This window comes from Podarcis erhardii (assembly GCF_964252035.2).
Source record: "Podarcis erhardii genome assembly, chromosome: 11".
Taxonomy (NCBI): Eukaryota; Metazoa; Chordata; class Lepidosauria; order Squamata; family Lacertidae; genus Podarcis; species Podarcis erhardii.
The window spans coordinates 54,913,822-54,929,234 of NC_138501.1; the positions used below are offsets into that span (position 1 = coordinate 54,913,822).

Genomic DNA, 15,413 nt, shown 5'->3' on the forward strand with positions numbered 1-15,413 from the left:
GTCGGCAAGGTGATGTCTCTGCTTTTTAAGATGCTGTCTAGGTTAGTGCTTTTTAAAAATACATAGGGAATGTATGCTGACCAAGGCCCCCTTTGGAATCGGAGGCCCGGGCCAAGTGGCCCATATCCCCCCCCCCCCGTCTGTGCCTGGGCATGCAATCCCTGATACATTTACCCAAGAGTAAGCCCTGTTATATAACTGGATTTACGTACACCAAAAAGGTTTGTTTCCTATCATCCAGAAAATACTGTTTGTCTGTTTCTCTATTGTTTGGCTCTCATGCCAGTTATTGCTCTTCCAAACCTAGCTGGGTCGGGTGCCCTCTTTGCCAGGCTAGGAATACCAATCAAGATGCTCTCAGGGGCTTGTCATGGCTTCCAGGTGGCACTTGGCAGCTTCCTAACCTGTGCCATCGGACATTTGGGCACCCCCAGTTCTGCGCGAAGCCATGGCCGCAACATCTCATCCCCAAGAGGTGCTGGGATGCTGGGATCGGCAGCCCCCCCATGACCCTCCCCTTCTCCCCCTTGCAGGTGGAGCTGTCAGACGGGACAACCCACATCATCACTGACGCCTATGCGGGCAAAGAGTACATCATCCAGGTGGCAGCCAAGGACAACGAGATCGGCACGTGGAGCGACTGGAGCGTGGCCGTGCATGCCACGCCCTGGACCGAGGAGCCCAAGCATCTCACCACGGAAGCCCAGGGAGCAGGTGAAGCCATGGAGATGCGGGACAAGGAGGGTTTTCCATGGGGACGGGAAGAGGGAGTCATTTCTGGGGGGGGAGGAGGTCTCGCTCTGGCAGGGCTAGCGCCAGGGATGGAATCAGATGATGCAGAGGCCCTTAGCGGTGACGTTGACTCTTTATTCAAGAAAACCAGACACAACTCAGCAGCAGTTGGTCCCCACTTTCCACCCTTCCGCAGGCTCCTCCTCTCATAATAATAATAATAATAATAATAATAATTTATTATTTATACCCTGCCCATCTGGCTGTGCTTCCCCAGCCACTCTGGGCGGCTTCCAAGAAAATATTAAAATGCAGTAATGCACCAAACATTAAAAGCTTCCCTAAACAGGGCTGACTTGAGATGTCTTCTAAAAGTCTGGTAGTTGTTGTTCTCTATGACATCTGGTGGGAGGGCGTTCCATAGGGCAGGTAGTAATAGCAATTTATTATTTGTACCCCGCCCATCTGGCTGGGTTTCCACAGCCACACTAGGCAGCTTCCAACAAAGATTAAAAATACATTGAAATATCACACATTAAAAAATTCCCTGAACAGGGTGCCACTGGCTGTGCCTTATGAGGAACGGCTAAGGGAGCTGGGCATGTTTAGCCTGGAGAAGAGGAGGTTAAGGGGTGATATGATAGCCATGTTCAAATATATAAAAGGATGTCACATAGAGGAGGGAGAAAGGTTGTTTTCTGCTGCTCCAGAGAAGCGGACACGGAGCAATGGTTCCAAACTACAAGAAAGAAGATTCCACCTAAACATTAGGAAGAACTTCCTGACAGTAAGAGCTGTTCGACAGTGGAATTTGCTGCCAAGGAGTGTGGTGGAGTCTCCTTCTTTGGAGGTCTTTAAGCAAAGGCTTGACAACCATATGTCAGGAGTGCTCTGATGGTGTTTCCTGCTTGGCAGGGGGTTGGACTCGATGGCCCTTGTGGTCTCTTCCAACTCTAGGATTCTATGATTCTACGGAGAAGGCCCTCTGCCTGGTTCCCTGTAACTTGGCTTCTCACAGCGAGGGAACCGCCAGAAGGCCCTCGGAGATGCACCTCAGTGTCCTGGCAGAACAACGGGGGTGGAGACACTCCCAAATATTTCCCAAGCATCTCAAACTGCATCTGCTCACCTCTGGGATCTGGTTGTGCCCTTCTTATTATCCTGTGCATTCTTGGAGACCGGGGTGGCAGGGGAGCTTGTTGATGCCAGAGAGGGAGGCTCCTGGCATTATTCAGCAGCTCTTGACACACACACCCTTTCCGCTTCATGCTGTGATTCCTGCATGTTTGGGGGTTGGAACCCCTTCCAGTTCTTCTTTACTTCTGCGTAGCCCGTTTTGCAGACCAGGTGGGAGATTCCACATCAGAACAAAAGCGGTTGGAGGGTGGCAGCCAGGCGGGCCACATCCCCTTTCCTTCTGCGGGTGCTGATATTGTCTGCGCCTGAGGCCCACCAGATCTGGAGTCCTCGGCCAGCAGGGAAACAGGTCCCAGATGTGGCCGACATCTGGGAGGTCCTGTAGCCAGCTTTGAAAGTTGAGGAAGTTGCAATGCGTGGCTTGCCGCAGCCAGCCCTGTAACACCCAGGATTCCTGAGTGCTCCCACAGTTGCTCAGAGATAAGGAGTTTTGCAAAACAGACCCTTCTTTCCATGCCAAAGATGGGCAGTGCTGGCATAGAAGACTTTTGAACTTTTGGAAGAATCCATCCATTTTGCTTTGGAAGGAAAGGTGGTGGTGAGCTGGGTGCTTCCCTATGGAGTGTTGTGGGAGTTGGGTTTTCTGCTCTGCCAGGGGGCTCAACGAGAGACCCTTCCCAGGGCTCTGATTTCTGTGTCCCCAAGGAGTTTCTGCCCTGCTACCTTTGGGTTAACGCGCCCATTTTGAAGGGCAAAGACATGGAACCACGGAAGGGGAGGGGGCTCTTGCGCTCCAATCCTGCTTGCAGACGTTTCCCTTTGGGACGTCTACATGGCCACTGTGGGGACAGGATGCTGGACTAGGTGGGCTATTTGGCCTTTCTTTATGTTCTTAAAGGACCCCTGACCATTAGGTCCAGTTGTGGCCGACTCTGGGGTTGCAGCGCTCATCTTGCTTTACTGGCCAAAGGAGCCGGCGTACAGCTTCCGGGTCATGTGGCCAGCAGGACTAAGCCGCTTCTGGCAAACCAGAGCAGTGCACGGAAACGCCGTTTAGCTTCCCACCAGAGCGGTACCTATTTATCTACTTCCACTTTGACATGCTTTTGAACTGCTAGGTTGGCAGGAGCAGGGACCGAGCAATGGGAGCTCACCCCGTTGTGGGGATTCAAACCGCCAACCTTCTGATCGGCAAGCCCTAGGCTCTGTGGTTTAACCCCTAGTGCCACCTGCGTCCCAAACTCTTTATGTTCTTACGTGAGGGTATAAACAACTATGACTACCTGAATGATGCCCCTGCCCCCCCCCAAAGTGGTTTTTCCATTGGGGTGCCCATTTCTTAAGCTCTGTGCTGTGTCTCTTTAAGTGTTTCTGGCTGGAACACCGTTCATTAGGCTTGCAAAGTCCCTGTTTCCCTCGACAGTGCCACCACACAATACAACTCTCCTCCTCCAGAAGAGGTTCTTGCTTCTACCAACACCTCCAACAGTAACAGTGCTGCTGGCCAAGGAGATAGGCTTGCACAGATCTTCACAGGTTTATCAAAGGAGCTGAGGTCCTGCAGTGACTTTATCCGTGTTCCGAATTCCAGACCCCAAGACATAGTGATGGCCCTGAAAAGGAGTCACACAAGTTCAGAGGAAGTTGCTTTGGGCTTATCCAGACTTCCTCTTGTCCCACTTTCCTTCGGAGAAAACTGCTCTTTGGCACTTAATCAGAGCAAACAGCCATCCAGGTTTTCTGTGGATTGCTGTTTGTTCTGATTTAGCACTAAAGAGCAGGCTTTTTCCTGGGAGAGGAGTGGGGCAAGGGGAAAACCACTCGGACCAATGCTTTATAGGCACAGTAGAAGTGTGGACAAGGCCTTTGTCTGGCCCAGCCTAGTACTGTCTGCTCTGATGGGCAGCTGCTCATTCTCCTGAGTTTTCTCAGGCAAAGAAGGGTAGCTAGCTGTATCCTTTTAAACTGGAGATGCCTGCTGGAAAGGAGATTCTGATTAAACATCAGGAAGGACTTTTAAGCAGAGGTTCTCCATTGTCTCCTGAGACAGTTGTTTGCCAACAAGGATGGCCAATGGTAAGGGATTATTCAGCTGTGAGTTGGACTAGATGACCCTTGGGGTCCTTTGCATGATCCTGCATGCAAATCCCATGCTCTGCCCACTGGGCTAAAGTCCCTCTCCCATCATGGAGGCAGAGAGGTCTGTTAATAGCTGTGAACCACGATAATTCAATGGAACTTCCTTGTTCAGATGCAGTCTGCCTCTAATGCCAGGGATGGAGGAAAGATCAGCCAGCCTCATGCTCTTCTTGCGACCTTCCCAGCGGCTCATGGTAGGATCAGAACACAGGATCAGATGGACCTGGGTCTGATCCTGCAAAGCTGCTCTTCCACCTGCCACTTGCCAGCTGGCTATGCTCTCCCTACCAGGAAAGGGCAGCGGGGTTTCAGGAAACGTGGGAACCAGAACAGCCGTGTGCTTCGCAAAATCTCTGGCAAAAGGCGCTGTCCAGTGTGGGTTTTTGTAGCAGCACACAACGGGAAGCCTGTTAGCGAGGAAAGCCGCAAAGTTAACAACTCTCTGTTTCTAGGAAAGAGCTGGGCTGGCTTCCAAGTGCATAATGTGATATCAGCCTCTGGCTTCCCAGAAGCGGCCGTGCAGCGTCCGGGCTGGTCCCCTCAGCTGGCACCGGCGCTCGTGGGGTTGGGAAATCGAGCAAAAAAAAAATGCTGTCCACTACTAGGAAAGCACCGGGAGGCCTGCCAAAGACCCTCAGGGTGTCTGGTTGTGCGCGCGCACACATGGGGGAATGTGCAAATTATCGGTGCTGCCCAGCTGCATGACAGACTGTATAGAGACTGCACATTTCGGCACGTCAAGGGGGTCAGGTCTTGGGGGTTGCCGTGCACGTGAAATCACCTGACAGATTTGGAGAATGTTGCAAACCACATAAACCCAGACTGTGCAACATCCCCCATGCTCCCCTCTTTGGTCCTGTTCAGTTCTTTAAGGTGACCATTGGTGTGTTGGGGACAGGCTGGGGTCTCTCTGCACCTGATATGTCTTTGGATGCCCCTTCGCCCAGAAATGGCCAAAGTCCAAGCCTGAACATTATTCCCACCTTTCCTTGGGCTTGCTTTTATGGTTATAGGAAGCAGGTAGTGCTGTGGTCTAAACCACCAAACCTCTTGGGCTTGCCGATCGGAAGGTCAGCGGTTCGAATCCCCACGACGGGGTGAGCTCCCATTGCTCTGTCCCTGCTCCTGCCAACCTAACAGTTCGAAAGCACGCCAGCACAAGTAGATAAATAGGTACTGCTGCAGCGTTTCCTTGTGCTCTGGTTTCCATCATGGTGTCCGGCTGCGCCAGAAGCGGTTTAGTCCTGCTGGGATCATGCAGCCAATGTTACAATGTTACAGTGTCACAGTGCAACATACCCAGTTAGCTTAGGTTGTGTGATGATTGTCAGTAACAATAAATGCATGCCTCCGTGCCCCACCTCTCCCACAAAAGAGGCAAAACAAGTAACTCTTTGTGCCCATTTGCCTCCAAGAAAGATTGAAGAAGGAAATCAGTGATGATCAGTGTCCTGCAACTTGGACTTTAGCGTGAGCAGAGAGTGCCCTCTGGTGGCCATGCGGCTTGGCATGCAAGTAGGAAGGGCAGGAGGCATCTTGCAAAAGTTCATTGCAACTCTGAGCTCCATTGACGCCAATGGCATTAATTGCTCTCTTAATGAATGTCGTTTAGGAATGTTCTCCAGTGGGTTGCACTTCCTCATCCGTCTCTTGGTGGTCCCTGCTGTGAAAATGGCACCCAACATTATTATTCATATTATTAATATTGTTCATTTCATCTTTATCCTGCCATTCCAACATGGAGTGCAAGACAGAGTACATTCTCGCCCCCCCCCCCTCACAACAACCCTGCAGAGTAGGGCTGGGTGAGAGACAGCAGCGTTGGATTGCATGGCTGAGGGAGGAGACCTTACTTGGAAAATCAATACAGCCCAGGTGGTTAAGAAAGCCCAACAGAGACGCCATCTCCTCAGAGTATTGTGGAAGAATGATGTCAATCAACATTTGATGATCTCCTTCTACCGGTCCACAATAGAAAGTGTCCTTTCCTACTGCATCACGGTGTGGGACGCTGGTTTGACATCGACTGATAGGAAGTGCCAACCTAGCAGTTCAAAAGCATGTCAAAGTGCAAGTAGATAAATAGGTACCACTCCAGCAGGAAGGTAAACGGCATTTCCGTGCACTGCTTTGGTTCGCCAGAAGCAGCTTAGTCCTGCTGGCCACATGACCCGGAAGCTGTACACCGGCTCCCTCAGCCAGTAAAGTGAGATGAGCGCCGCAACCCCAGAGTCGGCCACAACTGGACCTAACAGTCGGGGTCCCTTTATATTTCCTGCTTGGCAGGGGGTTGGACTCGATGGCCCTTGTAGTCTCTTCCAACTCTATGATTCTATGACATTTACATTCTGCATGGACTAGTTGCATGGCAACATGTGCAAGTGGCTTGAAATACCTATGAGGTCCATAAATTACCATATAGCATCTATTCAACACAAAAAACAGCTACAATTTGTTGTTGACAAAGGGCAGCTGGACATATAAAGGGCCCCATTACCTTCAGGAGCTGAGGGCCTCATCAAACCTAAATCCGGCCCTGACTGTACATGACTCCATGGGGCAAGGGGGGGCCCTGGACGCCCGCTCTACCTGTGCCCCTGGCATTAATCCCTTTCCCTTGCTTTCCCCCTCTCCTTCAGAGACGACGACCGCCAGCACCTCAGCCTTTGTGGTCCCCACCACCAGCAGCATCGGGAACTCAGAGGAGCAAGGCAGTGATGGAGCCATCGCCCTGTCCTGGGTGGCTAGTCTGCTATTGGTGGCTTTCAGCATCCACTTTATTTAGTGAGTGTCTCTTAGGGCCCCTCCTTGTGGGATGAAGGGGGCGGGGGGGAGGGGAAAGAAAGCAGGAGGGATTGTATGGAAGCTGGTATCTGTCTGTTTCGGGAGATGCTGGAGGGGCCCACCTTTGGGGGTGAGGTCAAGCCATGGGGAGGTTGTGGCTGTTGGGACCATGGACCGCTCTCCCTGTGGACTCTCCTTCCTTGGAGGTTTCTCAGCAGAACGTTCTTCCTGATGTTTGGCCCCCTGGGAACAGGATGCCGGACTAGACAGGCTCTCCATAGGATCTTTTTTTTGTTAGATTGTTTTTATTAATTTCCCAATAAAAGATATCCAATTAACATATCAAATCATAATCCAATAAAAATAAAAAAGGTCGAATTATCTTCCGAATTGCAATTGTTAACGTATTTTTTGCTCTATAAGACACACTTTTTCCCTCCTAAAAAGTAAGGGGAAATGTGTGTGCATCTTATGGGGTGAATGCAAGCTGTGCAGCTACCCCAGAAGCCAGAACAGCGAGAGGGATTTCTGCGCAGCACTCCCTCTTGCTGTTCTAGCTTCTGGCTTAGCCCCTCAGTCCCTTCCCCCACCTCCCGGAAAAGCCCCCAAGAGCCGCACGGGCTGCCCTCCTCCCTCTTCGGGGAAAAGCCTGCAAGCGCCACACACACGCTCCGCGTGGCTCTTTAAAGGGAGCGCTGAGCAGAGCCTGGGGTGCATACAGGCTCTGCTCAGCGCTCCCTTTAAAGAATTCCCCCCCCCCCTTGCATTCCCCCTCTAAAAACTAGGTGCATCTTATGGAGTGAAAAATACTGTGATTTTACGGCTTCCCATAGTCTGCACCTTGAAGCATGCCCAAATCTCAGGCCTGCCTCTCATCGGTTTTTCCATATTTCCACATCTCGATTTTAACTCTCCATAGGATCTTGTGGTAGCCAATTTCCTCCTCTTTGCATTTGTCCAGGCCCTTTCTAAAACCATCCAGGTCTCTTGCCATCGCTGCCCCCAGTGGCAGTGAGTTCCAGGGTTTAACAAGAGGCGGTGATGACCGCCACCAATTTGAATGGGTGGCTCAGAGGTTGGCCAATGTGGGAACAGGATGCTGGACTAGGGGGGCCACTTCTTATATTCACTTTCCCTTTCCCTCCCCCTTACTGTAGACTCGGCCTCGGAGCCCCGCTGAGGAGGTCCCCGACTCACCGGAACGTCTGTCTTTGCTTCTGTTTTGCACATGGTCTGAAGGACGTGTTCCGTTTCTCTTCATCGCTGCACTTCTCAGAAGGCCGAGCCCCCCAAAAAAGAAGATCCAAGGGGGCCCAGGCTCTCCGCCTGCCCGCCCACCCACCTGCCACCCAACCAACTACAAACTTTCCCGGAACTTGGCAAAGCCGCCTGACTAAACCTTCAAAAGGACAGAGGAGCTCTCCTCGCACGCGAAAGTGACAGGCGGGAATGTGGGGTGGGATCGGGGGGGGGCGTCTGAGCGGGGGGAGGAGAAAGGCAGGCCTGAAGTGGGGAGAGAGGGAGGGAGGGAGCAGCAGCCCGGAGCACCAGCCACCCCCCGGCCCCGGGTTCAGATCATACAGCTAAACCACCACGCCAAAGACCCTCTGCTGGGCATGCTTCGAACCCGCAGCCCGGTTCCTGGACACAGGAGCGCGACAGACGGACGGACGGACAGGGCGGCTCCGGGAGGGGAGGCCACGAACCTGACGCCCAGGGGGGCTGCCCCACAAGGCCAGCGTTCCTCTTCCTCCCCTTCCTCCTCTTGGCAGCTGTGAGAGAACGAACCTTTGAGCCCTCGGCCGGGCAGAGTCAAATGTGCCCAGGGAGGCATCGCGGCTCTGCCCCACACATCACGGTGGGGGGGGTGGAATAAAGCAAGCACCCCCTCCAGGAGCCACGAGACGGGTGCGTTAAGGCGGCTGGCGGGTCTTTGTTTTTTAAAAGAAGCCGTTTGTAACTGTCCCACCGAAGGAGACGTCAGGAGGGGTCCCATCTTGGAAAACACACGCTCACCCCTTCCCTCCTGCCCCATTTGTAGCTGTGTGTCCCCTTCCGTTTATACAGAGAAACTCCTTAGGTTTGTGTATTGGTCTTATTATTGGGGAGTGGGATGTATACCCGATGGAACTGTAGCTAAACTAAGATGTCCTCTTGGCCCCCACCTCACCCAAAACTGCCCTGTTCCCTCTCTTCGCCCCTTCCCCAAATCCTGTTTTGTAAGAATCCGGCTTCCCCAAATTCCCTTCCTCTCCCTCCCTCCCCTCGTTTCAAAGTGCAGTATTGAACACCCTACGCCCTATTATTCCAAAACGATAATATGCTGTATTTGAACTTTTTATAGATGTGTATATATATAAAAAAAACTTTTAAAATCACACACACTTCACTGAAGGAAAAACAAAAAACAAAAACAAAAACACCCGCACTCACACAAGAGAGAGATTGTTCATTAAATGTGACCATTTCATTATGGGTTTTTGTGTGAATGTGGTAAATGGTTTGGTTTGGAGCCTTGGAGCCAGGAGCCTTGAAACGAGGAAGAAGAAGAAGGAGGATCTGCCGTCTCATAAACGAAGGTGCCAAGGCAATAAGGGGGGGGCACATGGGACAGGACACACACGTAAGGGGCAAACTTTGTCCCTCCTCTAGGAAGAACTTTCTGGTGGTAAGAGCCCATAGACGGTGGAGCAGACTCCCGAAGAAGGTAACTATTACTATTAAGTAATAGTGCCACTGTATTCTGCTCTGGTCAGACCTCACCTGGAGTACTGTGTCCAGTTCTGGGCACCACAGTTCAAGAAGGACACTGACAAACTGGAACGTGTCCAGAGGAGGGCAACCAAAATGGTCAAAGGCCTGGAAACGATGCCTTATGAGGAACGGCTAAGGGAGCTGGGCATGTTTAGCCTGGAGAAGAGGAGGTTAAGGGGTGATATGATAGCCATGTTCAAATATATAAAAGGATGACACATAGAGGAGGGAGAAAGGTTGTTTTCTGCTGCCCCAGAGAAGCGGACACGGAGCAATGGATCCAAACTACAAGAAAGAAGATTCCACCTAAACATTAGGAAGAACTTCCTGACAGTAAGAGCTGTTTGACAGTGGAACTTGCTGCCCAGGAGTGTGGTGGAGTCTCCTTCTTTGGAGGTCTTTAAGCAGAGGCTTGACAACCATATGCCAGGAGTGCTCTGATGGTGTTTTCTGCTTGGCAGGGGGTTGGACTCGATGGCCCTTGTGGTCTCTTCCAACTCTAGGATTCTATGAGAAGGTGGTGGTCTTGTCTTCCTTGGAGGTTTTTAAGTAGAGGTTGGATGGCCGCCTTCCAGGTGTTGTGATTCCAGGCGCTGGAGGGGGTTGGCCTAGATGACCCTCAGGGTCCCTTCCAACTCTGCAGCTTGAATATTCAATCATCATCACCATCATCAAACCTTTATTGGCATCACTTACAAACATTCAGAATAAATAGGCCAGTGCAATCTCGTCATAATAATAATAACAACAACAACAACAACAACACAGTGGTACCTCAAGTTACAGACGCTTCAGGTTACAGATGCTACTAACCCAGAAATAGTACCTCAGGTTAAGAACTTTGCTTCAGGATGAGAACAGAAATCGTGCTCCAGCGGCGCGGGAGGCCCCATTAGCTAAAGTTGTACCTCAGGTTAAGAACAGTTTCAGGTTAAGAACAGAGCTCCAGAACAAATTAAGTTCTTAACCTGAGGTACCACTGTAATAATAATAATATATTTCTACCCCGCCCATCTGGCTGGGTTTTCCCAGCCACTCTGGGTGGCTCCCAATAGAATATTAAAAACACAATAAAACAATAAAACACCAAACAGTAAAAGCTTCCCTAAACAGGGCTGCCCTCAGATGTCTTCTAAAAGGCTGGTAGTTGTTGTTCTCTATGTCATCTGGTGGGAAGGCGTTCCACAGGGCAGGTGCCACCACCAAGAAGGCCCTCTGCCTGGTTCCCTGTAACTTGACTTCTCACTGCGAGGGAACCGCCAGAAGGCCCTCGGCGCTGGACCTCAGTGTCCGGGCAGAACGATGGGGGTGGAGACGCTCCTTCAGGCATACTGGGCCGAGGCCATTTAGAACTTTGAAGGTCAGTACCAACATTTTGAATTGTGCTCGGAAACGTACTGGGAGCCAATGTAGGTCTTTCAAGACCGGTGTTATGTGGTCTTGGCAGCCACTCCCAGTGGCCCGTCTAGCTGCCACATTCTGGATTAGTTGCAGTTTCCAGATCACCTTCAAAGGTAGCCCAATGTAGAGCGCATTGCAGTAGTCCAAGCGGGAGATAACCAGAGCATGCACCACTCTGACAAGACAGTCTGTGGGCAGGTAGGGTTTCAGCCTGCGTACCAGATAGAGCTGGGAGACAGCTGCCCTGGACACAGAATGGACCTGCGCCTCCATGGACAGCTGTGGGTCTAGGAGAAACATACCAAATTTCCTCACCTTTTCCTCTTGAGGTACGGTTATGTGGGGCTCTTTTGCAAAGCCATCATGGAGGAAGTGTGACCAGCATCCCAATCTCTCTTCTCGTTTATCAGGAAGTGATTTATAACGGGGAGAGGGAAATGAGTGCTACCAGAGCTGGCCGACAAGCCGCCGTTTGCACTGGCCCCGAGAGCCACCTAGGGGGTCCTTTGGGGTGGGGGGTCTGGCTAGTGCTGGCTTCAGTGATCCTCTTCCTTCAGCTGAGCAGGGGAAAATGACTCTTTCCCCATCCAGATCCCCATTAACAAGTCCCACCCCTCCTGGAACGAGGTCCAGGAAACGAGGATTAGGAATTATTTAGGGGCCCCGGTGCAGCTTTTATTGCACTGCTAAAAGTTCTTAGGGCTCATTGGAGGGATGTGAGAGCCCACAGTGGGGTTGATGGGAAGTTTGCCCCTTGGCATATTGAACTTCCATGCTCCGAGCTCCTTGATGCGCGCGCACTGCTGGGATCAGGGGAGGAACGGGGAGCGGAGGAGAAATATGGCTGTGAGGTGGGAGATGTTCAACAACGGGACCAGATGCGGATCTCAGAATATGGCTCCTATCCCTTTTGGCTCAAACGGTCTTCACAGACAGGTCAGGTGGTGAGGAGTCACATGAGTGCATGCAAGTTTCAGCTGCAAGGACCGAGTCCAGAGCAGTCGGAGTCTGAGCTCGGGAGAGGCATCGGTAGCAAAGTCTCACTGCCTGAAGGTTGTTCATTAGTGGGTTTTCAGAGCCAATTTTGAAAACCCAGGACCCATCCGAAATGCAAGGCTAGTACAGTCATACCTCATGTTATGTCCACTTCATGTTACGCTCTTTCAGGTTACGTCCCATGGTGACCCGGAAGTACCAGAAGGGGTTACTTCTGGGTTTCGCTGCTCGCGCATGTGCAGAAGCGCAAAATGACATCACGCACATGCACAGAAGCGGCGAATCGCAACCCGCACATTCTGCTGGGAGCCGCCAGGAAAACTCAGCCAGATGGGTGTGGTATAAATAATAAATTTTATTATTATTATTATTATTATTATTATTATTGAAGATAAGACTTAGGACTCATTCAGACTCTCTCCTCTCCTGGCATTTTCCCAGAAAAGCCTGCATTTTTCCACTGAATCAGCAAATATCAAACTGCTTTTCTGCAGATTGCCATTTGCTCCAGTTTAGTGGTAAAACACCCATTTGGACACGGAACTTTAAAACGCAGATCCGTGCTGGAAAGCACAGTGGAAAAGGAAGTCTGGATGAGCCCGAAGTCTTCTCTTTTCCAGGTGAAACATCCCCAACTCCCTCAAACGTCAGAGAGAAGATGGAGCCAGCTTGCTTTCTGCTGCAAACGTTTAGCAGCCGTATAACATGGGAATATAGCTTGTTAGATTTTCTTAGCTCATTTGGTTGCATGCAACACTCCACTCTTTCTAGCCTTCTTGCAATGAGTTTAAAATCCTTTACTTACAGAATGCTCCAAAGGTCAGATTCATGCATTTATCCAGGCAGCAGCAAGGAGAACACAGGCAGAATACTCTGGGGTAGAAAACACAGAATATGTGCTGTAAGCTGGGAGCAAAACTTAGACACGTCTTCCTTGGTCAGTTACATGGAGAGCGAGCAGGAAGACAAGGCTTCACCGCCACCCTCATTTGGAGAGGAGGGGGCGTGGTCTAACTGAGTCTAGGAAACACATCTCTATTGTCTTAACCCTAGTTGTATTTAACTGCAGGCTCCCACAAAGAGACATTCACTGGCGAAGAGATAACCTTGGAAGGCAGTGGACTTTGCTTTGGTGGAGGCCCATCTGTCAGTGATTCTTTAGCTGTGATCGGGGTCAGACTAGATGACCCCAAGGTACTAAAGCACCCATGACGGGTGGCCACCGAACCTCTGCTTAAAAGCTTCCAATAGAGTCCCCCTTCTGAGGCAGTCCGTTCCACTCGGAAGGTGGAGGGCTCTCCTTCCCAGCCATGTCTTGCCCTCCCTCTCCACTTACTCACAAGGAGACCTCTCCTTCTTTCAGATCCCCCCGCCCCCACCACAGGAGAGGAAGGACCACCAGGGAAGGCAAGAAAATTAGCTGGCTTCTCCTCACAAGCTGCCTTTTAAATGCCCCATTACCAGGCTGCACCGCTTCATCATTTATTAATGTTTCATTAGTGTTGAAAACATCTGGTAATTAATTATGCGCTAATTATAGATTCACGGCCCTGGGCCCTGAAAGCCCGGGTGATTTATAACAGCTGACGGCTCTCCATCCAGCCCCCTCCTCACGGGAAGCTCTGGTGAGGGCTTGAGCCTTCGCTTTGTCAGAGGCACGCAGAGCCGGTTTGCAGGGGCAGCGCAGACTCAGAACCGAAGTAGAATCTGGTGGATCAGGCCCAACGACCCATCTAGTCCACAGAGTCCTCTTGCTACCCTGAAGATGTTCTGCTGGCCAGAGCCCAAGGCAGGAGCGGCTAGGGGGTGAACCCACCCTGGGACCCAGGCTCCAAATATTTTCCTTAACTCCCCAAGTGGTTCTGGGTAGGAAGTGAAGGCAAGAATCTAATAATAATAATAATAATAATAATAAATAATTTATACCCTGCCCTCCCCGGCCAGAGCCGGGCTCAGGGCGGCTAACACCAGTAAAATCACAATAAAAACATAATAGGGGGGAAAGAGGGGGGAGGAACAAATTTAAAATACAGGTTAAAATGCAATTTAAAATGCAGCCTCATTTTAAAGTAGCCAATAAATAAATAAAGACCATAAGGGGAGGGGAACATAAGGGTCAGACTGAGTCCAAACCAAAGGCCAGGCGGAAAGATGTCAAGTCCCGCAGGGCCCTGGTCTCTTGTGACAGAGCGTTCCACCAAGTCAGGGCCAGTACTGAAAAGGCCCTGGCCCTAGTTGAGACCCATCTAACCACCTTGAGGCTCGGGACCTCCAAAGTGTTGTCATTTGTGGACCTTAAGGTCCTTTGTGGGGCATACTAGGAGAGGCGGTCCCGTAGGTACAAGGGTCCCAGGTCTTGCATTTTGTTTTCTGGAAAATGGTCCTTGGAGGTAGACTACCTCTGAACCTGGAGGCTCCCTAGATCCTTTGTGGCTACTGGCCCTCATATAGATTGGCTTTGGGCTTCCATTTAATAGCTTTCGTGTGCATGCACACTTCTTCAGATACACTTCTTACCTTTGTGAGTCCTTTCCTTCTGCATCTTTTATACTGATCCAGATTTTTATATCTCCACAATGTCCATAGTTCTTCGTTACATTACAAGTGTGATTGCAATCCCAGTAATGATTTTAATTTTTTTCAATGGTTTTTAAGATAAATGCAGAGGTGAAGCTCAGGTCTTGTTCTTCTAGACAGGGGCGAACAAAGGCGTTGTGACACCCAGGGCGGCAAACTGCAATGTATGGAGCATGTGTGGCCTCACTACGTACGGCGCAGGCCCCGCATGTAGCGACGCCGCACATGTGCTGCACATAGCAGTTTGCCAGTGCTGGCGCTCCAGCACCATACGGACAGTGCCAGGATCCTCCGTTCGCGGCTGTAGTGGCAACGGAGGGATCCCACTGCCGTCCGTAAGGTGCTAGAGCGGCGCCACCGGCAAACCGCTATGTACAGTGCATGTGTGTGACACCGCACATGCGCTGTACATAGTGGTTTGACGGCGGAACTGGGATCCTCTGCTCGCCGGCTGCGGGATCCTCCACATGTGGCTGCAGTGGCGCAATGGCTGCTTGCACAGCCGCCAGGCCCTGCAGGGTGCCTTCTTCTTGTTTTTTTTAAAAAATAATTTTTTATTTAAAAAATTCCATTTATCAAACCAATCATATCCAATCATATTCCAAATTATATCAATTCAAATCACAAAGTCCAAATGTTAAGCCGAATTTTAATTTTTTTGTGGGGGGTACCCATGCTTCGAGTTCGGTAGGAGTCCAATCTTCCTTTATTTCTGCTGCTTTGATGTTCACTGTAATGGTTCTAGGGGTTGCTCGTGCGTAAGCAGGTGTCTATCTCCCCGGCTGGGTGCAAACACCTGGGTGGGTTGCTAAAGTGAACCTTTTCTGTCCAGACAGCCACTCACCTGTGGCTGACTCAATCGCTGGCAGAATCCATCAGTGGGTATTTCTTAA

General features: G+C 50.8%; 1 protein-coding gene and 1 long non-coding RNA gene across 3 annotated transcripts in view; one reads left to right on the top strand and one right to left on the bottom strand.

Moving 5' to 3' along the window:
• The window catches only part of CNTFR (ciliary neurotrophic factor receptor), a 432,009-nt gene extending 422,742 nt beyond the window's left edge, over positions 1–9,267 (top strand). For both annotated transcript variants that reach the window (XM_081881620.1, XM_081881621.1), the window contains 3 exons: positions 534–714; positions 6,648–6,792; positions 7,950–9,267. In XM_081881620.1, the coding sequence (XP_081737746.1) occupies positions 534–714; positions 6,648–6,792; position 7,950 (327 nt within the window). In that variant the 3' untranslated portion in view covers positions 7,951–9,267. The remainder of the gene's footprint in view (positions 1–533; positions 715–6,647; positions 6,793–7,949) is intronic.
• LOC309352892 overlaps positions 1–10,323 on the bottom strand; it is a 220,311-nt gene extending 209,988 nt beyond the window's left edge. Inside the window, exon 1 of the long non-coding RNA XR_014161452.1 lies at positions 10,311–10,323. This is a non-coding gene — a long non-coding RNA (uncharacterized lncRNA). The remainder of the gene's footprint in view (positions 1–10,310) is intronic.
• Positions 10,324–15,413: the final 5,090 nt, after the last annotated feature.